General features: G+C 51.6%; 1 protein-coding gene across 2 annotated transcripts in view; it reads left to right on the top strand.

The window, feature by feature from the left end:
- The window catches only part of RAD23B (RAD23 homolog B, nucleotide excision repair protein), a 452,986-nt gene that overhangs the window by 233,451 nt on the left and 191,742 nt on the right, over window positions 1-27,793 (top strand). For both annotated transcript variants that reach the window (XM_069630819.1, XM_069630820.1), the window contains exon 5: window positions 4,902-4,954. In XM_069630819.1, coding sequence (XP_069486920.1) covers window positions 4,902-4,954 — 53 coding nt within the window. The remainder of the gene's footprint in view (window positions 1-4,901; window positions 4,955-27,793) is intronic.

The following is a 27,793-nucleotide window of genomic DNA, read 5'->3' as shown; positions in this document are numbered from 1 at the left end:
TCAGGGCTGTAGCTTCGGAACAAGCTCAGATCCAGCTAAATCACGTTTGCCACTCCCTTCACAGACTGGGCTTCTCCCTCAATTTAAAGAAGTCACAAATGATACCATCGCAGACACTCCAGTTCATCGTAGCGATCCTGGACACTTCCCTGGGAAAAGCCTCGCCACCAGAGGTGAGGGCTCAAGATATTCTACAGATGGTTACCAAGTTCCAAAATGCCCAACGTCTCCCAGCCTTCGACTTTTTGAGGTTGCTAGGCCTCATGGCATCCTGCATTTTCTTAGTGCCAGAGGCTCGCCTGAGAATGAGATCCCTCCAGTGGGCACTGAGGACTCAGTGGTCACAATTCTCAGGAAGAATGACAGATCTTCTTCTGGTTCCCGACAGGGTGGCTCGAGACCTTCAGTGGTGGGCCTGTCAGGAGAACATTCTGAAAGGAGAACAGTTTTGGCAACCCTGGCCGGAGATAACAGTAGTCACGGATGCCTCACTCACGGGGTGGGGAGCCCACGCCAACGACTTGACCATCAGCGGTCGTTGGTCTCCATCGGAGTCCAGACTACATATCAACCTGTTAGAGCTGAGGGCCATCAGACTTGCGCTGAAGGCGTTCCTGCCAGCTGTACAAGGGAAGAATGTCCTGATAATGACGGACAACACAGTGGCCATGCATTACCTCAACAAAAGAGGAGGCGTAGGATCACTACCCCTGTGCAGAGAGGCGATGCAGCTCTGGTTTTCGGCAATCCAAGAAGGGATCTCTCTATCGGCAGTTCACCTAGCCGGAGAGAAGAACTTGACAGCGGACGCTCTGAGCAGGCAGAGCAGAGTCTCCCACGAGTGGGAACTAGCTCAGGAAGTCCTTCAAGAGATCTTCGCCCTTTGGGGAACCCCTCAGGTGGATCTGTTCGCCACCAGTGTCAACAGGAAGTGCGATCTGTTCTGTTCAAGGGAATTTCCCCCGAGAGGAGCTCTGGGAGACGCGTTCATAGTGGACTGGGAGTTTCCGCTTCTGTACGCGTTCCCACCGGTCCCTGGCATTCCTCAAATGATCAGGAGGTTGAGAAGATTCCGGGAAACCATGATCCTAATTGCCCCGTATTGGGCCAGGAGAACGTGGTACCCAGACCTTCTAGACTTGTCCATCTGCCCTCCAATTCGACTTCCACTCAGAGGGAATCTACTCTCACAGAAGGGAGGTCAGGTTCTCCATCCAGACATCAAAACCCTCAACCTTCACGCTTGGCTTCTGAAAGGCTGAGGTACAAGGATTGGGACCTCCCTGATGATGTTATGGAGGTGTTGCTTTCGGCAAGGAGGCCAGCAACAAAGTCTTTATACCGCTGCCGTTGGAACAGATTTTGCAGCTGGTGTAGAGAAAAGAATATCGACCCCTTTTCATGTGGTACACCAATGGCTTTGTCCTTCCTACTCTATTTGGAGAATTCAGGCCTTCAAGTTGGCACCATTAAGGGCTATCTCGCAGCGCTATCCATCTTTAAGCGCACTGCGGAAGAACCATCCTATTTCAAGTTACCCTTGGTAATACAGTTTCTAAAGGGGTTAACTAACATTTATCCCCCAAGACCATTCCAAGTTCCCCTATGGGATTTAAACTTAGTCCTAACTTTCCTGATGGGCACACCTTTCGAACCACTCCATTCTTGTTCGTTAAGATTTCTTACCCTTAAAACTGTTTTATTAACAGCACTTACATTTGCTAGAAGGGTGAGCGAGTTACAAGCTCTTTCTTGTAAACCCCCTCATACAATCTTTCACAAAGACAAAGTTGTCCTGCAAGTGAAGCCTAATTTCCTCCCAAAGGTGGTTTCTGAATTCCATATCACTCAGAAGATTACCCTGCCATCTTTCTATCCTCCTCCTCATCCGGGAAAAGAGGAAGAGAGGTTACACAGGCTGGACTCTAGAAGGGCTTTAAGTTTTTACATCAGTAGACTGGCGAGGATAAGACAAGCAGACCAGCTGTTTGTAAGCTATGCAGGTCACAAGCTGGGGTTACCGATAACTAAGACCATTTCCAGATGGATCATTCTAGCCATTTTGGAATGTTATAAACTGGCAGGAAAAGAGCCCCCTCAAAATCTTAGGGCTCATTCGACCAGAGGTATTGCAGCTTCATCGGCCCTCAAAAGAGGAGTGCCGGTTAAAGACATATGTGCGGCTGCCAGATGGTTGTCCGTCCATACCTTTACACGATTTTACAACTTGGATTCCTCCTCCAGTCAAGAGACTAGGTTTGGAAGGGCAGTATTGCACTCTATTCATCAATAAAAGGAAGCATGAAGTCAGTACTCCCACCTCCAATAACAGAATACTGCTATGGGAGCCTATCTAAGATAAGGAATACGTCGGAGGAACATCCCATCGAAAGAACGTTGCAAGTTAAGAAGTAACTTGTTCTTCTGTACCAACCACAGTAGGCAAAAAGGAAGACCATTCTGTCGCTACCGCTCCTGGGCGACGTCTGGGATGAGGGGCTGGCACTTTTGAAGAACCCCTCCTCAGCACCGGCAAAGAGGGACCGGCTGGAGAAGAAATATGGTGTCTACGGTCACAACCATCGCTGGACTCGGTGGTCTCGGCTGCGGAAAGAAGTCGTCCAATCCGTTGTCCTCAACCTATGTTCCCCTGGACGGCGAGGGGAAGAAATTGGACGCCATGGGACGGAAAGTCATCTAATTAGCGGCGACGGTCAAGGCGGCCAATGCCTTAGCGATCTTGGCCAGGTACGACCGGGAGCTATGGTATAAGATGGCTCAGATCCTGTTTTTTCTCCCCGAGGGCAAGCGGGTAGAGGCAATGGAGATCCTTTAGGAAGGTGAGGTGGCGTCGGACCACGCCATCACCAGGGCCCTGGACATTGTGTACACAGGGTTCCGCCAGATGTGACAGTTTTTGCCTCCGTCATCGTGGCTGGCTGAAGGCCATCAACTTCAGGCAAGAGGTCCAGACGAGGGTCCCGGACATGCCGTTTGACAGACAATCTTTTCAGCAAGGTAGTCGATGAACCTCTTCAAGCCATCAAAGCTGACACGAAGATGGCCAGTGCCCTAGGCACGCTGCAACAGCACCATCCGTCCTTTCGTCCCTCGAGAGCGACGTCAGGGACGTCTTCGAAGAATTTCGGCAGTGGATCGTCCCTTTCCACGAACCAAGAACCCTACGGGGGAGTTCCAAGGCCTTCGGAGATGGCTGCCGTCGTCCAGGTTCCCAGGGCGGTATGCCGGCTTACAAACAGGGCAGGACGTCTGGGCCCCCACATCTACACGATGGGGGGAGGCCGGCTGGCGAACTTAGTGTGTTGGAAAACATCTCCACCGATCGATGGGTGCTTGACGCTCTCACCCATGGACACAATTTGGAGTATCAGTGAAGTGTCTGGGAATACCACTGGTGGCCCGGCAGGAACAACACTTCCCTCAGGTGCTGTTGGAGGTAATGGGTCATGTTAAGAAAAGGGGTGATGGAGCTGGTTCTGAAGCGGCTCCGGAGTTTACTCAATACTTTCTGTAAGAAGAGGCCCATCCTCAATATACGATGACTCAACAAGTTTATCAAGTCCCAGAAATTAAGGATGGTCACGTTGCAGCACGTGCTCAGCCGACTGGAGATGGGAGACTTTCTGTTGTCGTTGCATCTACTAGAGGGCGTGTACTTCCACAGCCCAATTCACGTAAAACATTGCAAGTTCCTGCGCTTCGTCGTACAAGGGAAGCAATACCAGTTCAAGGCTCTCCCCTCTGGACTGAAATTGGTACCCAGAGTCTTTGCGAAGTGCCTGGATCCGGTGGCGGCCCATCGGCGACTGCAGGGAATTCATGTTTACCCTTACCTCAACGACTGGCTCATCTGAGCTAAGGCAAAGGACATCGCAGTTGGTCACGTGGAGAGGACAGTCTGGTTCCTGACTGATCTGGGGTCCTCGGTGAACCATGCAAAATCCTGCTTGATACAATTGCAGAACATGCTGTTCCTGGGGTCCAGGCTCAACCGTGTTCTGCCTGGCGTCTGTCAGAGGAGAGGATAGCAGGCGTTTTGTGCAAAGTGCAACGGCTGTTAGCACTGAAGATCCCCACGGTGAGGACCATCAAGTCGCTGCTTGGCATGTCGTCCTGCATCTACCTGGTCTGCCTCTGCAGGTTGCGGATGTGACCTCCAAGAATTCCTGGACTCCTGTTGGATCCAGGTGTGACAGGATTGTGCTCGACGAGGCGTTCCGTCAAGCGATAATGTTGTGGGGGTGTGCGCTCCAACATCCCCGGAGGCACGGATTTCCAGAGACCTCCATACCAGGAGACTGTCTACTGGTACTATTGATAAGCTTACTGGCACATAAAGGAGTATATATGACTGGATTTTGTACTGCCTCAGATATGGTTTTATGAAGCCTTTAGTTTGACTTTAGAAAAAATGTCCTAACAAAGCTTTAGGCAAACATGTAAGCCTAGGTTAAAAGTCACCCTTGGTCTGGGCTCAATGCATGGGAGAACCCTTGAAACTGGGAGTTTAAGTTTACATTGACAACACCCATGCTGCGTTGCATAGAAGTATACTTTTTAAATCTCTTGCCGCCTTGCCCTGCTAAATCACATGAATTCATTTCAGCACATTGATGCAAGTTTTTCCCTGTTTCTAAAATTGTCCAGGTTTTAATTTTTTCATCTGTTTTCCCCATGGCTGTTTTGTTTGTTGTAGTCCCTGCCTGTGCATAATTTGCTACCTGTCAAATTAGCAGGATTAAGACAAGCATAGTGCAACCTTAATCGTTGGAAACCTAATCAAGATGTACAAACGTGATTTTCAAACCAGTTGCTTGGTTCATAATTCCCTCTAAATCAGATTTGTGATCAAAACCATGTTTTCATATTTTGTTTTGCAGTTCACTAGGTGACCCTCGACCATCCCTTTTTGAAGATGCTACAAGTGCACTTGGTAAGATGAAAGCATAAGTTCAATTAATTGATTTAATTCTTTGTAAAGCAAAACATATTTTCATTGTTAGCAAGTACATGGGCATGCATTCTACGTCTCCCATGGCATACAACCGCCAAAACAGGATGTAACAGTTTACTTTGGCTTAATAGACTTCAAGAAATTGGAAGAGCAGCTAGGCGTGAATATCTGGCCAAAATCTGTGTCTTCTCCCATACACAACCTTCAGTCCAACAGAGTCCTATTCCAACGTCCCGTCCTTTTTCCTCTATCCTGTATGGGCGTCCCTTGCTAGGGACGGGAACACAACCTTTTGTCACCAGAAAAATAACACTTTCCCTTTTTTGATTGATATTTTATTTCTATCGCGCTCGTACACAAGTGTTTCAGAGGCAAGGGAGGGGAACAGGGGAGAACAAAACCGCGATCTTAACTAGGCCCAGTGACATTGGGAACACGCAAGTGCATGGGAGAGGGGTGAGGGGAAAAATGCATGGAAGGGGGGAGAGGTGGAAAGTGCGAAGCAGAGGAGAAACAGATAAATAATAAAGGCAACAAACAGTGGTAATGCAGCCAGCAATTGGCAAGTGCTAGGTTTAAGGCAGCAGACAGGGTAGGTCTGATAAGTACAGGAAGAAAAAGGGGATGTATGGGTACAGATACAGACCCCATTGCAAGGGGTGGACCGGAGGCAGTGCGGGAGGGTGGCAGGATGAGCAGGTACCTGGCCAGGTGCATGGTGCCAAGAGAGAACAGATCAGCAGGGGAGAGGGGGAGCGAAGGCAGAAGAATAGAGGAAGGTCTTGAGGTGCTTCCGGAACCGGAGATGGTTTGCCTCAAGTTTTAGAGTGGCAGGAAGGCTGTTCCAGAGGGAGGCCCCAGCCGAAGACAGAGATCTACCCCCAGCTTGTTTCTTAGAAAAACGACTGACCCTGAGTGAGTTGGAGGTAGAGAGTGAGTTTAAATGTATACGTGCACGGGGGGTGCAGCCCTGGAAGCATGCACTCCCCTAACCCTGCCCACAGGTGCCACACCTCTATCCTCTTTTCCGTGTTGACTGAGACAGACTGCTTTCACTAGCACTCTTGGGTGAGGCCTTAAGCCTCGTGTTTCCATTCGCTTTCCCTAATCTTTTGTTTGCTAATTTTCAGGTATTTGGGAACACCGTCCATCGGTGCCCTAGTCTGTCCCTTGTGCATGTTGACCAAGGCTGGCTTCAGCAGGTGCCTGTCGTGCGACGGGTCCTTTCCCACATCGGATCCGCACATACTTTGCATTCGGTGCCCCAGGGAAGACCATGGATAGGAAGGCTGCTCAGCGTGCGACGCTCACACCCCGATCCCTCAAACAGGCTGGATCAGTTTGAGAGAGTTGTTCACCAGGACTCTGTTACGGAGAATTCTCATTTCTGTACGAATTCCCTTCAACATTAGAGAACCCCAGCTCTTTTGCTGGACTTTAGGACTTTTCATTTTTATCCTGGAGTGAGTGATACCTTTTTCTCTCTCGTATTTTGATCTGATTTGGACTCTGTTTTTCCTTGTTTTTGGAGTCTGACAACTCCATAGGCATCTGCTTTTTGCATTGTGACGCACAGCACGCTCAGTGCAGTGTCACAGAGAAGTCCTTTGGATTTCACATAAGGTTTAAATACCTTCTCTTGGGTTAACTACTGTTCCCAAGAGTAGTAAAGTGAAATTGACTTAACTTACCTTTTTCCTATGTCGGTTCACCACACACCATCATACGTGGAGTGCTTGGAGGTTACTTAGTAGCCCCTTTTTTTCGTACTTACACGTGTAAAAATGTTCGTTACCCTCACGACTTTAAATGGCTGGTGGCAGTGGTGTAATTTTCCTACCATTGTGCATTTCTACCACAGGCTGAACCCTCAGCTGCAGTGTAGCACCGATGGGTGAACATTGTCAAAATGGCCCCTGTACCCTTTTTTCGCCATTTCTTGCTTGTGAGATCGGTCTTGGGTTTTACTCTGCATGCCAACCAGGTTTAACCCTTTTGTTCATTTTGCCTTTGGCTTGCTTCAGTACTGAAACCTGCCTCTGGCTCCAGTGTCTGGCAGGGCAGGAAGCGAGAGAGGTGCCCGACACTCCCTGTCCTTAGTCTCCTTGGTTACCTGAATGCACTTAGTGCTGATTGGCTGGCTGGCTGGCTGTCCTTGCAGAACAGCCACCTAGCTGTTTGAGTGACAGCTAGGCTGTGCATGAATGGGAGAAACCTGCATAAAAGGTGAGGTTTCTTGGACTGAAGGCAGTCAACCACTGAACGAAACATCCGACACAGGAATCGTGAAGAGAAGCTTGCTGCATCCTTATGGATCGTTGAACTGCCCAGTGAAGCCCTGCTGCTTTGCTGAAACTGCTTTTCCGAATCGACTAGAGCAGCACCAAAGAGGACGACTTCTTCCCTTGGGTTAGAGGGACTAACTATAACCCCAAGACAAACTTTGCTGGAGAACCTTTCCGCTGCTGGGACAGAGTACCAGGGGTCGAGAAATCCATCGTCTAGTTCATAGTCTTTAAGCCGGACCAGAGCTCCAGGAAGATCCTGAGGACCCTCCCGAAGCAGGACGACCCAAGCCTGAGTCGCCTCACCAGAGTGCTGGACTCCAGAAGCAAGGAAGCCCATCAAGTGGCCAACCTCCGCTGTGGTGCTATTTGCCGGTAGCTGAAACCGCGACATGCCGCTGAACTGAAGAACCTGTGGCCGCCGCTGACCTTTGAACTGCAGTGCAGGTGTTCTCACTCTTGTCCGCACGACTGAGGCCCAGAAACCCAGGATCTGCAAAACTGCAACCCCAGCTGGATCCTCTTCTTCAAACCGAAGGTACTGTGCTGATTAAGGCGTACTTGCCTCTTGTCTGTCGTCGGGCTGGGAATCCTCGGTAAAGAAAAAAACAGTATCAGTTTCGTTTCTGATGTCTTTCGTAGTAATAACCAATCACTGATCTCTGCGTCATACTGACCACAGCCAATGACTGCCCTCTACCTAAGCCCCGCCTCTGGCAGCCATCTTCAGATTTTTACCGCACGTTCATGTGTTGGGATCCTCGTGCTATTGCTCTCGAGCGTTAGTGCTATTTTTTTCATGTTTTTTCTCAAAAACTTCGTTTTTTCGGTCAAAAGAGCCTCAAGCTCCACCGACTCTCCATCCGATCAACGGGGACCCGTGTCGGATTCGTCTGCGCCCCTCAAGGGTGAAGATTTCGTTGAGCTACGCTTTTGGAGGACTCCAGAAGTTTCTCAGGCCCGGTCATGGCCCAGGAGAAGGGAAGCTCGACGCCCGGAAAGCTGTTCAGGGTCTGCCCTGGATGCCAGCTGCAGAACGTCTTCAAGGAGGACGAACACTCTTTTTGTCTTTACTGCCTACATGAGGACAAGACGCACGTGGAGAAGGACTGTGCATTTTGCGGCAACATGTCGGAGGGGACCATGAAGGACCGCCATCAACGTCTCGCCAACTGGCTAGAAGGGAAGAGCCCGTCGGGCGAGAAGAAGAGGAAGAAATCCGAGCGGTCTTCTAAGACCTTTGAGGACGCCCCGGCGACGGGGGTCCAACATAAGGCCAAGCACCGCGAGTCCGCTGGCACCGGGAGCGCCGAACGGTCGGGCTCTACGGGCGCCAGGGAGGGCGCACCCTCCCCGGCACCATCAACCACGAGCCAACGCTCTGGGTCGGGTAAGAGGAAGGCCGAGCACCCGGCGAAGCTCCTGGAGAGGCCCCGGTCGAGCTCGAAGGCGGAGGGGGAGCGAGGCAGTGTCCCCCCCCCCCCCCTCAAGGATAAGGCGGTGAGCGCACCTAAGGTGGTGAAGGCCTTAATCCATCCGGCCAAGCCCTCTATCGAAACTGTCGCGGCGGCCCTGGCTCAGCCTGTGGAGGCTACACCAGTGGTGGCGACCTCGGTGCTCAGAGTCTCCCTGCCACCTCGGAGGGAGTCCTCTTTTGTGCCCATCGATAGGACCCCCGTGAAATCCCCCGAGGGGAAGAAAAAGGGGGGGCAGGGCGTCGTCGTAGATTCGGCTTCAACCTCGGAGGAGGAGCTGGTCGAGGTCTTAAGCCACGGCCTCGGCGTGGAAGAAGACCGGCCCGTCGGGATGGATCCCGACGCAGGTGACGACGACATCGTCGAGGGTACCGACGGGGCCCCTGATCGCCCGTCGGATTCCCCTCTGCCAGCGCCGCGAGACAACTCGGCGGCCATTTTGTTGGCTATACAGTCCTTATGCTCGGAGATAAGGACGAGACTACCGTTGCCGACGGAACCTCTCCCGTCGGGGGACCCAGAACCGGGACCTTCTGGTGTTCCCCCTACCAAGAAAAGAAGGATCCACCCTCCACCTCCTTTTCAGCCGTCGCGCCCCTTCCAGCCCTCCTCCCCGTCCACCCGAGGGGATGATACGGGGACTGACACGGCAGCGACGGGTACGGACGACGAGGATGTACCGTCGTCGCCTCCCACCAGGGCTTCTCCGCCCGACAAGATTGGATCGTTCCACTCCATGATCACCAGGGCATCCGAGCTTTTCCAACTCTGCCCTGAGGAGAAGAAGAAGGAAGGTTTCCTTTATCAGCGGCGCGAGGCCAAGAGGAAGACGGTCCTCGCAGTGCCTCTATTGGATGGACGACATTTGGGATGAGGGCCTCACCCTCCTCAAGAACCCTTCCACGACGCCAGCTAGAAGAGACCGGTACGAGAAGAAGTACCGGGTCCCGGACACGGCCCCCCTGTGCCTCCGGGCGCAGCCTACCCCGGACTCCGTCGTCTCCGCGGCGGCCAGGAAGAAAGCGGGGGGGGGGGGTGCGGCCTCCACATCGACTTCCCCACCGGACGGCGAGGGAAAGAAATTGGACGCTATGGAACGCAGAGTCATCTCGTCTGCAGCGACGACGATAAAAGCGGCCAACGCCTTGGTTATCGTGGCCCGCTACGACAGGGAGCTCTGGTACAAACTGGCTCCCCTGCTGGACTTCCTGCCGGACGACAAGAGGGCAGAGGCCCTGGAGATCCTGCAGGAAGGTGAGGTGGCTTCGGACCACGCCATTACCGTTGCGACGGACATCGCCGACACTGGGTTCCGCCAGTTGGGCAACGGCGTTTGCCTTAGGCGGCGTGGATGGCTCAAGGCTACGGACTTCCGTCAAGACTTTCAGACCAGAGTCCTGGACATGCCCTTCGATGGGAACAACCTGTTTGGGAAAACAGTGGACGATTCCCTTCAGGCCATTAAAGCGGACACTGAGACGGCCCGGGCCCTTGGAGTTCTGCAACAACGACGGACGCCCTTTCGGAGCAGGGGAGGCAAGGGCGCCTCCAAAGGTTCCGGCGGCGGTTTCTCCACCTACCGTCAAGCGGCCCGCTCGTCGTCTCAGGAGGCCTACAGAGGACGAGGCAAGTCTGGCGGACCCCGCCGTCGTCGCCAAGGAGGTCAAGGCGGCAAAGCCTCGTCGAAGCAGGATTGAACCGGCCGTGGGGTCGGGCCCCCACCGAAGCACCCCAGTGGGAGGCCGGCTGGCGAGCTTCGTCAGCGTGTGGGAGTCCATCTCCACCGACCGTTGGGTGCTGGACGCCTTGGCCCGGGGCCACGCGCTCGAGTTTCAAAGAAGGTGTCCGCGCGTCCCCCCCGTGGCCAGGAAAGAACTTCACGTCACTCAACTTCTCCTGGAGGTAAAGGCGATGCTCAGGAAGGGCGCCATCGAACTCGTCCCAAAGAGGCTTCGGGGCTCCGGAGTTTACTCGAGATACTTCCTCGTGAAGAAGAAGACGGGGGGGATGGCACCCCATCCTGGACCTGCGACGTCTGAACAAGTTCATCAAGGCGCAGAAGTTCCGGATGGTCACCCTCCAGCACGTCCTGGGTCAGCTGGAGGAAGGAGACTTCCTGTCGTCGTTGGATTTGGAGGATGCCTACTTCCATATTCCCATCCTAAAGGGGCACCGAAAATTCCTCAGGTTTGTGGTCCAAGGGCGTCATTACCAGTTCAAAGCCCTCCCCTTCGGACTACGGTCGGCACCCAGGGTATTCACCAAGTGCCTCGCACCGGTGGCGGCGCAGCTGCGCCGCGAGGGGGTCCACGTCTACCCCTACCTGGACGACTGGCTCATCCGAGCCAAGACGAGGGAGCTCGCCGTGGTTCACACGGCAAGGACCGTCCAACTTCTCACGGACCTGGGATTCTCCGTGAACTACGCCAAATCCCACCTGGTACCCGCGCAAGACGCTCTGTTTCTGGGAGCGAGGCTCAACACAGTGTCCCTTCTGGCCTCCCCGTCGGAGGAGAGGACCAGGACCATCCTGGGCAAGGTGCAGCGGATGTTGGTGGCCGACGCGGCCAAGGTGAGGTCCATCAAGTCCCTCCTCGGAATGATGTCTTCCTGCATCTACCTCATTCCCATGTGCAGGCTCCGGATGCGCCCGTTGCAGGAGTTCCTGGACGCGCGCTGGATCCAGACGACGGGCGGCTTCGAGGAGAAGATCACACTCGACGAGAGTTTACGCCGAGCGGTCCGGTGGTGGGGCACCCGCGCGCATCTGACGGCGGGCATGGACTTCCAGACCCCAGACCACCAGGAGACAGTGACCACGGATGCCTCCCTGGAAGGGTGGGGAGCGCACACCGAAAATCTGCACGCGAGAGGCCTCTGGCTCCCGACGGAGAAGTCCCTCCATTTCAACGTCCTGGAGCTCCGTGCAGTGTTCTGGGCCCTCGGGTCCTTCCTCCCGTCCCTCAAGGGCAAGGTGGTGAGGATCTTCACCGACAACACCACCACCATGTTTTACATCAAGAGACAGGGCGGAACCAGGTCCCCAGCACTGTCCAAGGAGGCGCAGGACCTGTGGCATTGGGCAGTCGCCCAAAGGATGTTTCTGGTGCCGTTTCATCTGGCAGGGATAAAAAACACCATCGCCGACTCACTCAGCAGGGAGCTGCGCTCGTGCCACGAGTGGGAACTACGGCAGGATCTAGTGGATCGCCTCTTCCGACGGTGGGGCACACCCCAGATCGACCTGTTCGCGACCGCGACGAACTCCAAGTGCCGGCGGTTCGCCAGCAGGTTTCCCCAGGCGAGGAGCATGGGTGATGCTTTCTCGTTCCCCTGGGAGGGCCTGTTCCTCTACGCGTTCCCTCCTTTGCCACTGCTAATCCGGCTCGTCAACCAGCTCAAGAGGTCACGGTGCAGGATGATCCTCGTCGCACCTGCGTGGCCGAGGCAGATATGGTTCCCGGACCTTCTGGACTTGTCAGCGTCCCCGCAATCAAGCTGCCGGTGGACGCGGATCTACTCTCCAGGGAAGGAGGCGCCATCCTCCACCACGACCCGAAATCGCTGAACTTGCAAGCCTGGCTCCTGCAGCGCTAGAGTTTGGAGGATACGACATACCGGCCGACTGCAGAGAGGTTCTTGCAAAGGCCAGGGCGTCCTCGACTCTTAAATGCTACGGACACAAATGGAAGAGGTTCTCTGTCTGGTGCCACGCACAGAAGATTAACCCTCTACGGATTACGGCTCCCCAGGTACTGCCGTACCTGCCGACGCTGGCCAAAGCTGGACCGGCACACGCGTCCATCAAGATTCATCTTGCTGCGATCTCCCGATACACCAGAACCACGGGCCGGACGTCCCTGTGGTCTCATCGTCTGGTGAAAGAGTTCATGAAGGGACTGTTCAGATCGTTCCCGCCGGTGAAGGCGCCGGCCCCGGCGTGGGAGCTCAACGTGGTGCTGACCAAGCTCATGGGACCTCCGTTCGAGCCTCTGCACTCGGCCCCGTTGAAGTTTCTGTCGTGGAAAACAGCGTTTCTTGTGGCCATCACCTCCGCACGACGAGTGGGAGAGATCCAGGCCCTTTCCTGCAAGGCCCCGTACTTGACTTTTCACGACACGAGGGTAGTGCTCAGGACGCACCCCTCCTTCATGCCCAAGGTACCGTCGGACTTCCATCTCAACGAACCCTTGGTGTTGCCTGTGTTCTTCCCGTCGCCTTCGTCGCCGGCTGAGAGGACTTTGCACTCGCTGGATGTGGCTAGAGCGCTGAAGTTCTACGTGGACTGCACGAAGTGTTTTCGGAAGACGTCACAACTCTTTGTGAACTTTGGACCTGTCAATCAGGGGAAGGCTCTCTCGAAGGCTTCCATTTCCAGATGGCTCTCCGGCTGTATCATGTACTGTCATCGGTTGGCAAACCGACCGCTGCCTGGCCGTCCGAGAGCCCATTCCACCAGAGCGATCGCAGCTACCACGGCGTTCCTTTCTGGTGTGCCCCTGCTGGACATATGCAGGGCTGCTACGTGGAGGTCGACGCACACCTTCACGAAATTCTACTGCGTCGATCGGGATTCCAGGGAGGAGTCCAGGGTCGGCCAAGCAGTGCTGCGCAACCTGTTCGCCTGAGGTGAGCCTGGTGAGGAGGTAAGATGCTTAATGTTGAGTTTGATGTAATGCTTAATGTTGAGCCTTTGCCACCTCCCGTGGTTGTGCATGTGTGTACTGCTATGTATTCTTTATTCATGAGCATGTGAATCCATGCCAGACCCCATGCTGGAGAAGGAACAAGTTACTTACCTGTAACTGTTGTTCTCCAGCATGGGTCTGGCATGGATTCACATGCGAACCCTCCCGCCTACCCCTCTGCGGCTCTTCACTTGGTCATACTGCCACTTCACGTTCTTCCAAATCTGAAGATGGCTGCCAGAGGCGGTGCTTAGGTAGAGGGCAGTCATTGGCTGTGGTCAGTATGACGCAGAGACCAGTGATTGGTTGTTACTACGAAAGACAGATCCGAAACGAAACTGAAACTGGTTTTTTCTTTACCGAGGATTCCCAGCCTGACGACGGGGAATATTCATGAGCATGTGAATCCATGCCAGACCCATGCTGGAGAACAACAGTTACAGGTAAGTAACTTGTTCCTTGCCTCTTGTCTGTAGCTTGCATTATGTCAATTGAGACTTGAAGTAGTTGCTTTTTGCAGAGTTGATCTCAGCTCTGACCTTCACAAGCCTAACAGTCATTCCTTGCAAACCCTGTAACATTGTGCAAGACTTTTGTGCTAGCTAAAGAAGTGCCTCAGCACCATAGACATTGTTCAAGTTGACTTTGGCCATCCTGGCTCCCTGCAGACTTTTATGACCCATTGACAAATTCTAACTCCCTCATAGGTGGTGCATAAGTTTACCTTGTATTGCCGGGAAAGATCTTATCTAGACTTCATTGGGAGATTGAAAAGTGCTCACATGCTCTTGAGAATCTGTTAACATTGTTCTGTCCCTGATTCCCGCAGAGGCGCCGGTCTTGACTGGGTGAATGCCGTATCTTCAAAGGTGATGTGTAACACACGGTTGGCTCTTTGGGCTGGACCTCTGTGCACTGTATGTCTGACTCGAAGAGTAAGATGTCTGCAGATAGAAAATATGGGATTAATGAACTGGGGTTATTGGGTGCCTCTCTCCTCTCCTCTTCCCTTTCTCTTCTCCTGTAGAACCCCAAAGGTTAACGCCCTCACCTTAGGTAAGTGAACGCCGAGCTCTCCATCTGCCTCGGGGCAGGGTGCCGTAACCAGTTTCTTCACTGGATAAGGGTGCAGGCCTCTTGACCTTAGAGGACTGCTGTCCGTCGTTAACTGCACGAACGGTAAGTTCTGGGCACTTCAAATGTCTTAAAAGTCTTTAGTAATGATATCTCTTGTTTTGCAGGGTTCCGGCGATGGCGGATGGCGGGCTGATGAGAGCTGAGGATCGAACCCGCGTGAGGAATAGAAGCGCCTGGAAGCACGTAAGGAAGCGCTTGTAGCCTGCTTCACGATGCGCACTAACTGTCCCTTTTATCTTGCAGGTACAAGTTCGGAGCTTTAGAGAAGCTGAAGGGTGCTGGAATACCCACTGGATTCGGCGTGGGAAGGAGTAATGGCACGTGAGTAATAAAGTTGCCCAATGTCTTTAAACGCACCTTCTTTTGTCTTTCAGATGCGGGATGCAGCGCCGAAGGCCTCCGGAGCGTGCGAAGAGCTGGTAAGCTTTTGTCTTTCAGATGCCGGAATGCAGTGCGAAGACCTCCGGAGCATGCGAAGAGTAGGTAAGCCTTTGTCTTTCAGATGCCGGAATGCAGCGCGAGGCGTTGGTGACAGCTGATGGACCAGGTAAGAGATGCGCTGCCACTGAAGACCGTAGTGCTAACCTGTTCTTTCTTTGTCTTTACAGGTGCTGCTGAAGACTGGATTCCAGGATGGTAAGCCTTTGTTCCCTTAGGCCCAGGATCAGAAGCAGAAGACACGATGAGCGTTCTGCTGCAGAGAATGCAGAATAACGCAAAGCAAGATTCATCCATCGGGTGTGGTTTAAATAGCCTCCTGTAGTGCTTAGGTGTCTCCTTCCACAGCCACGCCTAGGTAAGAAAAGAGTTCCTGCTTTCCAGAAGAGTTCCAGTGTTCTGAACCTAGGGAGTGGCTCCTGCCCCACCCAACAGGAAAAGTAGTCCCAAACAGAAGAGGATCAGGGGTTCAACTGGCAGGTAAGTAAGCAGCATGGTCTGCTGCAGGTAAGTCCACCCAAGCATTATGAGCCCGGCGCTTCCAGCGCTGGGACTGGGCATCTTTATGAGCCTGGTGCCACTGGCGCCAGGACAGGGTCCAAAAGGTCCCAATTGGGACTGGCTGGCACTCGGAACCGGGGTTATGGGTCTGCTTCCAAGGGAGTCGGGCAAGTCCTGATCTTTTGGAAGCAGAGATCATGACAGCACCCCCCCCCCCCTCAAGACCCCTCCCAAACCGGGCTTCTCCGGGGGTTTGGGCTTGTTAGGAAATGTTCGATGAAATATTTTGATTAGATGAGGCGCGTGGACATATTCTGCAGGTTCCCAGGATCTTTCTTGGGGACCGTAGCCTTTCCAGTCAATCAGGTAAAATAGTTTAGATTTGGAGATCTTGGAATCCAGGATGCTTTTGACTTCAAACTCGAGTTCTCCATCAACTAGAATAGGTTTTGGAGATGTAGTTAGTCGGGTTTGAGGTTGCACTGGTTTTAATAGAGAGACGTGGAAGACCGGATGTATCTTCATGTGAGGGGGCAAGTCCAACTTGACCGCTACTGGATTTACTATGGTAGTGATGGAATAGGGACCAAGGTATCTTGGGTTGAATGTGCGTGGTCCTTTTAGAGGTAGATATTTGGTGGATAACCAGACTTGATCTCCTACTTGATATTGGGGGGCTTCCTTCTGATGTTGGTCTGCTCCTTTCTTGTATTGTTCTTTAGCCCTTTGAAGGTGAGAAACGGCTTCCTTAAAGGCTTGGGTGATTGTAGAATGCAGGTGGTCTACTGCTGGTGTTCCAAGATCTTGGAGTGGGTCAAACTCCGAGGTTCGAGGGTGACTACCGTATAAAAGAAAAAACGGGGTCTTCCCAGTTCCCGAGTGGACAGAGTTATTGTAGGCATATTCGGCTATCCAAAGCATATCTTTCCAAGTTTTTTCAGTTTGTTGTAGCATGCAGCGCAAATACTGTTCCAGAGTTTGATTGGTCCTCTCGGTTTGTCCGTCGGTTTGAGGGTGGTGGCTGGTCGAAAGTCTCACATCAATTTGAGCCGACCGACAGCAACTTCGCCAAAAATGAGAAATAAATTGACTACCTCGATCCGAAATTAGAACTGAAGGAAAACCGTGCAGTCGGACGATGTTTTCGAGAAATTCTGGTGCCAGAGTTTCTGCTGTTGGTAAGCCTTTGAGTGGAATGAAATGCGCCATCTTGGAGAATAGGTCCACGATTACTAGGATCGTATTGTATCCGGAGCATGGAGGTAGATCGGTGATGAAGTCCATAGAAAGCGTATGCCAAGGGCGAGGCGGGATGTCAATAGGGCGTAAGAGGCCGGCTGGTTTTTCCTTTTGACTCTTGTTTTGGGCGCATACTCCACAGGACATTATAAAGTCTCTATCTTTTTTCCAAGACGGCCACCAGAAGTAGCGCTTGATCTTTTCCGAGGTCTTGGTCATACCGGGATGTCCTTCCATTAAAGAATCGTGATAACAAGAGATTACCTTTTTCTGTAAATCTGTGCTGGGCAGGTATAACCGTTCTTGGAAATATAATAGGTTGTCCTTCACCGTAAAGTCCTTTCCCTGCAGATGCCAATTCTGTATGTCTGCTGGAGTTACCAGTAGCCTGGCTTTATCCTTAACTTCCTCTATGGATTGTGTGGCGAGTACACCTAGAATTCTTTGTTCGGGAATGATAGGTACAGGTTTAGGATTGATCAAATGTTCTTCCACTCCCATCCGAGAAAGGGCATCAGCTTTACCGTTTTTTGTACCAGGTCGATAGGTAATTATGAAGTCAAACTCGGCAAAGAATAGTGCCCAACGGAGTTGCCTAGAGGATTGAGCTTTTGCGGTTTTCAAATATTGCAGGTTTCGGTGATCTGTAATCACAGTAACGGTGTGTCGGGCCCCCAGAAGATAATGCCGCCAAGCCTTAAAGGCGGACTTGATAGCTAGAAGTTCCTTATCAGTAATAGTGTAATTGATTTCAGGAGGCGAGAATTTGCGGGACCAAAATGCCACGGGATGCAACTGATTGGTTACTGGGTCCTTTTGTGATAGAACTGCCCCCATGGCAAGGCTCGAAGCATCAGTTTCAACGATGTAGGGGAGTTCTGGGCGAGGATGTTTTAAGATCGGTGCAGAGATAAATCTAGTCTTCAAATTCTGGAAAGCTTGTTCCGCCTCGGTAGACCATTCAAAACGTTTGTTTTTCTTTAACAAGGCGGTGATGGGCTGGACTATTCGAGAGAATTCGGGGATAAACCTGCGGTAAAAGTTAGCGAAGCCTAACCTGCTTTGAACACCTTTTACGGAGGATGGCGATGGCCATTTGAGAATTGCATCGACCTTCTTTGAATCCATACGCACTCCGCTAGGTGATAATATGAATCCCAAGAATTCAACTTCAGTCACGTTGAAAACACATTTTTCCAACTTAGCGAAAAGTTTGTGTTGACGCAATCTCTCGGACCATTTTCACGTGTTTCCGATGTTAAGTTTCCGATGAAGAATAAACGAGGATGTCGTCAATGTAAACAACGACACACACATCTATGAGCTCTCTGAGGACATCGTTCATAAAATATTGAAAGGCGGCCGGGGCATTGCAAAGTCCGAAGGGCATGACCTGATATTCAAATAGCCCATACTTGGTGCGGAAGGCTGTCTTCCATTCATCGCCCTCTTTTACTCGTACCAAGTGGTAGGCTCCTCTAAGATCCAGCTTTGTATATATGCATGCTTTTCTGACTTGGTCCAGGAGTTCAGGGATCAAAGGTAACGGATATCTATTCTTAACAGTGATCTGGTTCAGGGCGCGATAATCTATACAAGTTCTAAGGTCCCCTTCTTTTTTTGGAACGAAGAACAAAGCTGAGGAAGCAGGGGACTTGGAAGGACGAATAAACCCATTCGCTAGGTATTGATCCAGGTATTGTCGGAGGTGAAGATTCTCAGGCTCGGTGAGGGCATAAATTCTACTACAAGGAGGAGTAGATCCAGGTATCAGGTCTATCTGGCAGTCATAAGACCTATGAGGAGGTAGAGAGTTAGCCTGATCCTTCCGGAAAACATCTTGGAATTCTAGGTATTCAGGAGGTAACTGGGGAGCCTCCGAGGAAATTGCTGCCAGTGCAACACCAGGTCGAGGGTGACAAGTAGACACATTCTGGAAACTGAACCGTTCTTGCTCGCCAATCGATCTGAGGATTGTGCTTCTCTAACCAAGGAATTCCTAGAATAATCTGGAACTGAGGGGCCTTGATCACATCGAACACGATCTTCTCATGGTGTCCATCTTGACTTACTAGCGTCACTTCTTGGGTGGTATGCGTTACTGGTCCGGAGGCTATCTCCGTACCATCCACCGTAGTAATGACGTCCTTTACAGCCTTTGGACAAAGAGTCAGATTCGTCCTCAAAACCATTTCATGATCCACATAATTGCCGATGGCACCGCTGTCGACGTAAGCTTCAATCGCATGTAATAGATCCGGATGTTCAGGGCTAATGAGGACCATAGGTATCACGAAATGCGAGGTCACGGAACTGGTTTTAACGCTCGGCAAGAGGACCTCTATTCTTGTCGGGCGAGGTCGTTTCCCTGCTCAGAGTTTGTGACCCTGGTAACTGCAGCTCCTACTGCCTTCTTGGCTGGTTTCACCGGACAGTCTCGAAGAAAGTGCCCCGAGTTTCCGCAATAGAGGCATAATTGCAGCTGTTTCTCCTTTCCCGTTCCTTTTGTGTTGGTGGTCCTTTCAGGCCCCCTATTTGCATGGGTTCCCCGGAGTCTACTCCTTTGGTAGGAGTTGGTGGTTTGGAAAATACTCGAGCATCAAACTTGGAACGATCGGCCTTCCTGTTCTGCAGTCTGTGGTCAATTTGAACGACTAAGTCAATATAGTCCGAACAGTCTTGCGGGGGATTCACTACTTGGGCTAACACATCTTTGAGCTCTCCACGTAGACCTCTATAAAACAGCGTAATCCTTTTGTCCTCAGGCCATCGAGTTTCCACTATCAGTCTGTTGAAGGACGCAATATAAGCCAAAAGGTCTTGATTACCCTGTCGCAATGAAAGGAGCTCATTGTCCAAGGCCTGCCCCTGTGAATGTCTTGCAAACAGTTTTTCCATACTGAGCTGAAAAGCTTGAAAATCATGGAGAACCGGATCATCTTGATTAACCAGTCTGCCGCATTGCCACTAAGGTACGAAAGCACGAAAGCTACCTTAGCTTGATCAGTTGGAAAGGCTGCTGGCCGGCATAAGAAGTGCAATCGGCACTGATTAATAAATACTGCAAACCTCTTTGGGTCACCAGAAAATCGTTCGGGCGGAGCCAGAGGTACATTCCCCAGGTAGGTGGATCTGCACTGGGTTCGTAGAGGATGTTGAAGGAAGATTTGCCCCTGATGCGGGTAACGGAGTTTGTCCGGCTTGTGACTGTAGCAATTGTCTAGCGAGATCGTCTGTTCGCTCCTTGGAAATAATCAGTTCCCTTCTTAGAGCATTTGTTTCCTGACGGGCTGCATGCACTTCTGCTCTTAGTTCCCCAAGTAACTGGGCTAGATGGTCGGTATCCGAGGTTTCCATAGCGCCTGGGTGGCAGTTTTGCGGTAGGCTTTGCGTTCTGTAACGCTCACCTGATTCCCGCGGGGGCGCCGGTCTTGACTGGGTGAATGCCGTATCTTCAAAGGTGATGTGTAACACACGGTTGGCTCTTTGGGCTGGACCTCTGTGCACTGTATGTCTGACTCGAAGAGTAAGATGTCTGCAGATAGAAAATATGGGATTAATGAACTGGGGTTATTGGGTGCCTCTCTCCTCTCCTCTTCCCTTTCTCTTCTCCTGTAGAACCCCAAAGGTTAACGCCCTCACCTTAGGTAAGTGAACGCCGAGCTCTCCATCTGCCTCGGGGCAGGGTGCCGTAACCAGTTTCTTCACTGGATAAGGGTGCAGGCCTCTTGACCTCAGAGGACTGCTGTCCGTCGTTAACTGCACGAACGGTAAGTTCTGGGCACTTCAAATGTCTTAAAAGTCTTTAGTAATGATATCTCTTGTTTTGCAGGGTTCCGGCTATGGCGGATGGCGGGCTGATGAGAGCTGAGGATCGAACCCGCGTGAGGAATAGAAGCGCCTGGAAGCACGTAAGTAAGCGCTTGTAGCCTGCTTCACGATGCACACTAACTGTCCCTTTTATCTTGCAGGTACAAGTTCGGAGCTTTAGAGAAGCTGAAGGGTGCTGGAATACCCACTGGATTCGGCGTGGGAAGGAGTAATGGCACGTGAGTAATAAAGTTGCCCAATGTCTTTAAACGCACCTTCTTTTGTCTTTCAGATGCGGGATGCAGCGCCGAAGGCCTCCGGAGCGTGCGAAGAGCTGGTAAGCTTTTGTCTTTCAGATGCCGGAATGCAGTGCGAAGACCTCCGGAGCATGTGAAGAGTAGGTAAGCCTTTGTCTTTCAGATGCCGGAATGCAGCGCGAGGCGTTGGTGACAGCCGATGGACCAGGTAAGAGATGCGCTGCCACTGAAGACCGTAGTGCTAACCTGTTCTTTCTTTGTCTTTACAGGTGCTGCTGAAGACTGGATTCCAGGATGGTAAGCCTTTGTTCCCTTAGGCCCAGGATCAGAAGCAGAAGACACGATGAGCGTTCTGCTGCAGAGAATGCAGAATAACGCAAAGCGAGATTCATCCATCGGGTGTGGTTTAAATAGCCTCCTGTAGTGCTTAGGTGTCTCCTTCCACAGCCACGCCTAGGTAAGAAAAGAGTTCCTGCTTTCCAGAGGAGTTCCAGTGTTCTGAACCTAGGGAGTGGCTCCTGCCCCACCCAACAGGAAAAGTAGTCCCAAACAGAAGAGGATCAGGGGTTCAACTGGCAGGTAAGTAAGCAGCATGGTCTGCTGCAGGTAAGTCCACCCAAGCATTATGAGCCCGGCGCTTCCAGCGCTGGGACTGGGCATCTTTATGAGCCTGGTGCCACTGGCGCCAGGACAGGGTCCAAAAGGTCCCAATTGGGACTGGCTGGCACTCGGAACTGGGGTTATGGGTCTGCTTCCAAGGGAGTCGGGCAAGTCCTGATCTTTTGGAAGCAGAGATCATGACAGTCCCTAACCCTTTCCCTCAACCACAACCTCAGAATTTATTAAGTATAAAAAAATATATAAATGCCAATACTGTGCTAGCAATTTAAGTCAAGTGTAGGAAGTTTTTTGACAGCATTTCTATCTAATTGCTTATTCGAAATCTGAGAAGTTGTTATGAAGTGTATTTTTATTGTTGGATATTGCCCTTTTTAAAGCAGGTTTATTTTAAACTGACAGTAAAATAATTATTTTACTAGAAAACCTTGAGCGCAAGTGTTATTTGGATACTTATATATGTGGATTTCGGTTCTACAGCTCACATTTACCCCTCTTGAGAGATGTCTGGCTGTTCAGCCACTCTTACCAACTTGTGTAGTACAGACCCATACCAATAGTTGGGTTACCTAATACCAAGAGGACGAGACTGGTGTAGTCTCCCACAGGGTTACTGCATACAATCTTCCTTAACAGACTCCGCCGGAGAGCATTAAAGAATACATACGCAGGAAGAACAAGAAGATAAGCGTACTCTTCTCAAAAGCACCCCGCAGGAGTGACTCCTTCCCATGGAAGCCTTACTTGAGGGGTCTGACGGCCCCTTGTACCGGCAGCAAGGACACAGTGGTTCTTGTAGCTACCGGCTTAATGTCTGAGGGGGTCTAAGGGCCCTAACGGTTCCACCACCGAGGGGCCTACTGCTCTGATATCAGGACACATCCAGAGGGGCTTAGCTCCGCTACTAGGCACCCACCTGAGGGCGAATGGGGGGGGGAGGAGGCACCTATACACAGCGCAGACATCACTACCAGCCACATGACTGAGGGCCAATTGCCTACCAGGCCCCACGCCTGAGGGTGCATGGTGGGGCAGAGCCCAGGCCTGCAGGCAGAGCCCAGGCCCACGTTGTCCAGTGGCACGTGTGTAAGGCATGGACAAAATGGTGGCGCACACAGACAAAATGGGACCCAACACAGAAGCTTGCCAACATGGTGAACCGCAAAGGTGTGAACCTGTGGCCAGGGCAGATTGGGGTCCTAGGACTCTGGTCACGTGGACCACGTCATACCCGACATTCACGGGTCAGCCACGGTACCATGAGAGTATGTACTCCCAAGTAGGGAGCAGACAGCAGGCCTTTACTCTACCACAGCCATCGCTTGTGCAGGATTGCACCCAGCCCGCTTGTGAAGCTTGTTTTTTTGACACATTTTTGACCTTCATGCGGTCTCCAAAGATGGGGAAGATCCTCAAGGGCATAATCCAGGAGATGCTGCCTCCCACAACGTCACCCTAGCTTGGTGCCTGCGCAGCCTTTACCTCCACTACCACCGTTGCCCATGCTTCCGGTAATTCCGGCAGCGGTGCCTACACCCCCAGCGCCTGGTCTGCCTTCAGTGGCAGAACTAACACCTGCGGGCCCCTTCTAACACAGGTGACCAACAAGACACCGATGAGGAGGAGCAGGACACACCTTTGGTGAGGGCATTCCATGATAGGATTGCCAAGTTAGCTGATTACTTGGGCATTCCTCAGCCCCAGAGGGAGCTGCCGGGGTCAGAGGAACTGGCGGAAGTGCGTCCCATCAAAGCAGAATCCAGATCTGGCATCCCATTACAGAAGGATGTGGAGGCCCTTGCGAAGAAGGGATGGCTCAAGCCCCCCACTCCATTCAGCCAGCAAAATAAAAGGCATGATCGCAAAGTTCATGCAGGTAGAGGGAGATGCTCTGCTCTTGTCAGCGCACCCCCAGCCACTGTCTTCATTGCGGTGGCATCTATGAATGCCAAGCCCCAGACCTCAACCACGAGCACTGCAACTTCAGCTTTGCTGGGCAAGGAAGGGAAAATGCTTGAGGCCTACGGGTAAGGTGGTCAACTCGAACGCAGGATTTCACTTGAGGCAGGCCAATGCTGACATGGCAGCGGCTAACTAACGGCTGTGGAGAGAGATGGCAGACTTCCTTCTGGATATTCTGGCTGACAAGCCTCCTTCAAGGCAGGACGCACATGATCGAAACTTGTGGCACAGGACATCATGGAGTCTACGGTTGCGCACGTAGATACTGCAAGCAGGGCTATCTGTGTGGCCACCGACATGAGGTGTACGGCATGGCTCAAGAAAACAAGTCAGGACAGGATCCTAGACCTACCCTTTGAGGGTGGTGACTTGTTCCACTCCTCCACGGAAAAAGGTACTCGATAAAAAGAGCAGCAGCTCACAGACAGCAAAGTCCCTGGCCATTCTCACTAAGCCAGTGGCAAAAACCTTCACGCAAGGTCACTCTATCAGACAGAGGCCGACCCTTCGGTGGTTTCCGGGGTTTCCAGGACTGCCAGCCAAGGCAACCGGACAGGTCACCCAGCCAACATAGGCGAAAACACCAGAACTCTTCGAACAAGTCTTTTTTCAGTCCCCATCTCCGTCATCTGACTCCGACCCAAAAAAGCAATAACCACTCTTCTCTGGTCCACAGCACCCCTGTCGGGGGGGGGGGGGGGGTGGCGGGGGCGACTGGCCCTGCGCAGACAAGCTTGGTGCTCAGATTCGTGGGTGACTTCAGTGGTCTCCTCGGGCTTCCGACTTTCCCTGGATATGCTCCTTGGATCTGAAAGACACATTTGCATGTCCCCATAGTGCAGTCCCATCAATCCTTCCTCAGTTTCTGGATCATGTGGTTGCACTTTCAATACGAGGTTCTGCCATTCGACCTGAACTCAGCGCAGAGGGTATTCACCAGTTTGATGAATGAGGTGGTGGCCCTGCTCTGGTCAGAAGGCCTCTGTGTATCCTTAATTCGACGACTGGTTAGTCAAACGGGGGTCCTCTGAGCAGATCAGGTATTTGACAGCCAGACTCCTGAATACACTCTACTAGTTGGAGTTCTCAATTAACTTCCTGAAGTCTCCGCTCTACCCTACACAAACTGTGGTGTTTTTGGGGGCTACTGTGGGACACTCTGAAGCAGGTGTTCCCAACAGAGTAGAACGTGGCTGTGATCAAAGCTTCCATTGCTCACTTCCTCAGCAGAACAGTAACTACGGCCTGGTGGTGCCAGCACCTGCTAGGAGCAATGGCAGCATGTTTCCTGGCTATCCCCTACACCAGGCTGCGAATGAGGAGGCTGCAGCTGCTTTTTACGGGCATCCTGGGACCAGGAGTCGGGTCATAAAGGACCCCCGGTTACTATAATCTGCGCTCCTACAGCAGGACCTCACGTGGTGGAGGCAGGATGCAAACCTCATGGTGGCCAGACCATTCTCACAGACTCGGACGCATTATACTTGGACTACGACTCTTCACTCCAAGGATGGGGTGCTACCCTGGGGTCTCATTCAGTACAGTCTCTGGTCCAAGACAGACCAGCAAAACCACATCAACTGGCTGGAAATGATTGCCATTTGACTCACACTCAAGGCATTGCTGCCACTAATCGGGAGCAGTGCAATTAGCGTTTGGACAGGCAGCTCTACCTGCATGTATTACAAAAACAAGCAAGGGGGGGGGCACCAGATCCGTGGGTACCTTATTCCCCCCGGCCCCCTTCCTTTGCAGACTGGCCCTTAACATCTGGGAGTGGGCTATTGAGCAGGACATCTGGATTTTAGCGGTGCATCTGCCAGGAGAATCAAACCACAAGGCGGACAGTCTCGGTCGGATGGGTTCCGACGATTACGAGTGGCAACTGAACGAGAGTCCTTCAAGAGATTTTCATCAGGTGGGGTCACCCGATCACAGACCCGTTTGCGTCGGAGAGCAACCAGGCTTGTCAGCAGTTTGGCTGCTGGGTTGCAGGGGGAACGGGGTGCAGCTCCCTCGGGGACGTGCTACAGATTCCCTGGAATGTGGGCGTACTCTCATCCTCAGGGTTGTTTGCAAGATCAGCCAATCCGTGCGGCTGCGTCTCATACTCACAGCGCCACAGTGGCCGGCCAGGGGTTATCTTTCACAGCGTGTTTAGCCAGATCAGGAGTCCAAGTCGACACCTGCAGAACCTACCTAGCGGCCATTGGCGCCAACAGGAACTAGGACAGGTTTACCTTCTCTTCGGCTAATCCAGTGGTGAAGAGGCATCTAGCGGGGTTTACCACCAGGTTTTACCCTGTCGTCAGATGCCTGCACCCAGTCCGGGATATAAACGTTGATCTTAGCACCCTTGCACACAGACCATTAGAGCCCATGACCACAGTCAACATACAATTGATCACTTTCAAAATGACGTTATTAGTGGGGTCTTACTTCAGCTTGCCTAGTCGGTGAGATTCAGGCTCTGATGGCTTCTGAGCCCTACACTGTTTCTTCAGGACAAGGTTGTGCTCCTCACATAACCCAGGTTCCTACAAAAAGTGGTCTCTTACCAAATTAACAAAGATTGTGCTCCCCACTTTTTTTCCAAACCCCAAGGAAGATACTGAAAAGGCTCTCTTGTTTGGATGTCAGAAGAACTTTAAAATTCTATCTTGACAGGACCAAGTCCTTTTGCAAGACCGCATTATTTGTCACATTTGTAGGCTCGAGGCCTGAACATGCGTCCAAGGCCTCAATAGCCAGATGGATGACTGCTGCCATCCAAGAGGCATACAAAGCACAGTGCAAAGAGTTATATTGGCCAAAGCAGCGGCTGTTGCCTTCCAAAGTCATGTACTGTGGCAAGTAATTAGCAGAGCGGTGACATGGACCACTCCATCGTCCTTCTGCAAGCACTGTCTGGATACTGGTGCCGAGGCTGATGCAGCATTTGGCCAGGCTGTCCTCAGTCATCTGTTTGCATCGAGTATCAAACTTTCCTCCCAGCACGTTTTCATCAGTTGTCGCCCATACATGATGGAGGAAAGGGGACAGGACAAAGTAGTAAGTGTTACCAGAGCGACTAACGTACTCCTAGTCCAGAGTCCCCTTTCCTCCATACCTCCCACCATCCTAACTCCTAAAGTAAGAGCAGCAAGGTTGAACAGTTTAATACAGCCGACGCGTTAAAGGGGACGGAGTTGTGGCGCCGATCGGTGTTAGTGGAGCGCACGCGCTGAGGGCCTCTCGTATACATTTAAAGGGAAAGTGTTGTTTTTCTAGTTGACCAAAAAGGTTAATTTCCCTTCCGTAGTGAGGGACGCACCTTTCAGGATGGAGCAAAGGGGACTATGGAGTAGGAGTAGGTTAGTCACTCCGGTGAGTAACACTTAATTTCTCTCTGCCTCATGTGACAGTATTTCTGTGGCAGCATTCAGGTAGCTGGTGCTTTTAAAAAAAGGTTTTAGACCTTAAACCTGCGCAATTTCTTGAGTGCCTATACTTGCATGCATGTTTTTTTTAATGCTGGCAATCGCTCGATTTCAAAACTGCACACATTCTGCCTTCAGTCTGTCCTAATCCTGCATGCCCTTTGTACCCCATTAGAAATTCTCTTCCGCTCATGTCCTTTTAAGTGCAACTTGCAATGTTGGAAGAGGTCTTGCAACTCTTGGTTCCATTGGTACTGCACATATACATAATCATAAATCAATAGGGAAATGTGTTTTTTGTACAGGTCCACTGGCCTGATGACCGACTCTTTTTGGGACAGAAAACTTGAAGGGAATCTTATTTTCCTTTATTGCATCTGTTTAGAGGGTTTTTTCAGAACCTACTCTTGTGAGAAGCTCTGAGAACTCTACTTGGTTACAGTCAGTTTATACCTACAATTTTGAGCACACTGTCAGTAGTAACATAGCTGGGCGTTTAGTCGGAGTCTCGGTAGTAGGCAGACTTGGTGTGACGTACAGTTGACCAGAGCAAAGCGTTTTGAGCAGATGCCAACACCGCTAAATGTAAAATCACACTATGTATTCGATAAAAGCAATCCCTAACCTCACACACTTACTGTCAAGTCATTATAAAACACATACACCAGTTTTATTTATTCATTCATATATGTAAAGCACACAGCAGCACGTAGGCATCGTGCCGCTGTTTCAAGACAATGAGCTTGGTTACATAGTACAGTCTTAATAATAGACAGGAAGTCCATTCTTACAACATGCATGGTAAAGGACTGCCTCTAGGTGAGGGGGGGGGAGAAAAGGAGGGGGATTTAGTTCAATAGAGTGGTTTTTAGGGCTTTCCTGAATGCTGAGTGAGTTGGGTAGTGCGTTCCATAGTTTTGATGCTAACTGAGGGAAGCCAATACCCCCTGGTTTGGCTCTTTTGATAGAGAGGGTGCGTAGTTTGTTGG

This window comes from Ambystoma mexicanum, chromosome 6q (genome assembly GCF_040938575.1).
Source record: "Ambystoma mexicanum isolate Mex_15411 chromosome 6q, UKY_AmexF1_1, whole genome shotgun sequence".
NCBI classification, from domain to species: Eukaryota; Metazoa; Chordata; class Amphibia; order Caudata; family Ambystomatidae; genus Ambystoma; species Ambystoma mexicanum.
Note: the sequence above shows the minus strand (reverse complement) of the source record. Positions and strands in the feature narration are given on the sequence as shown.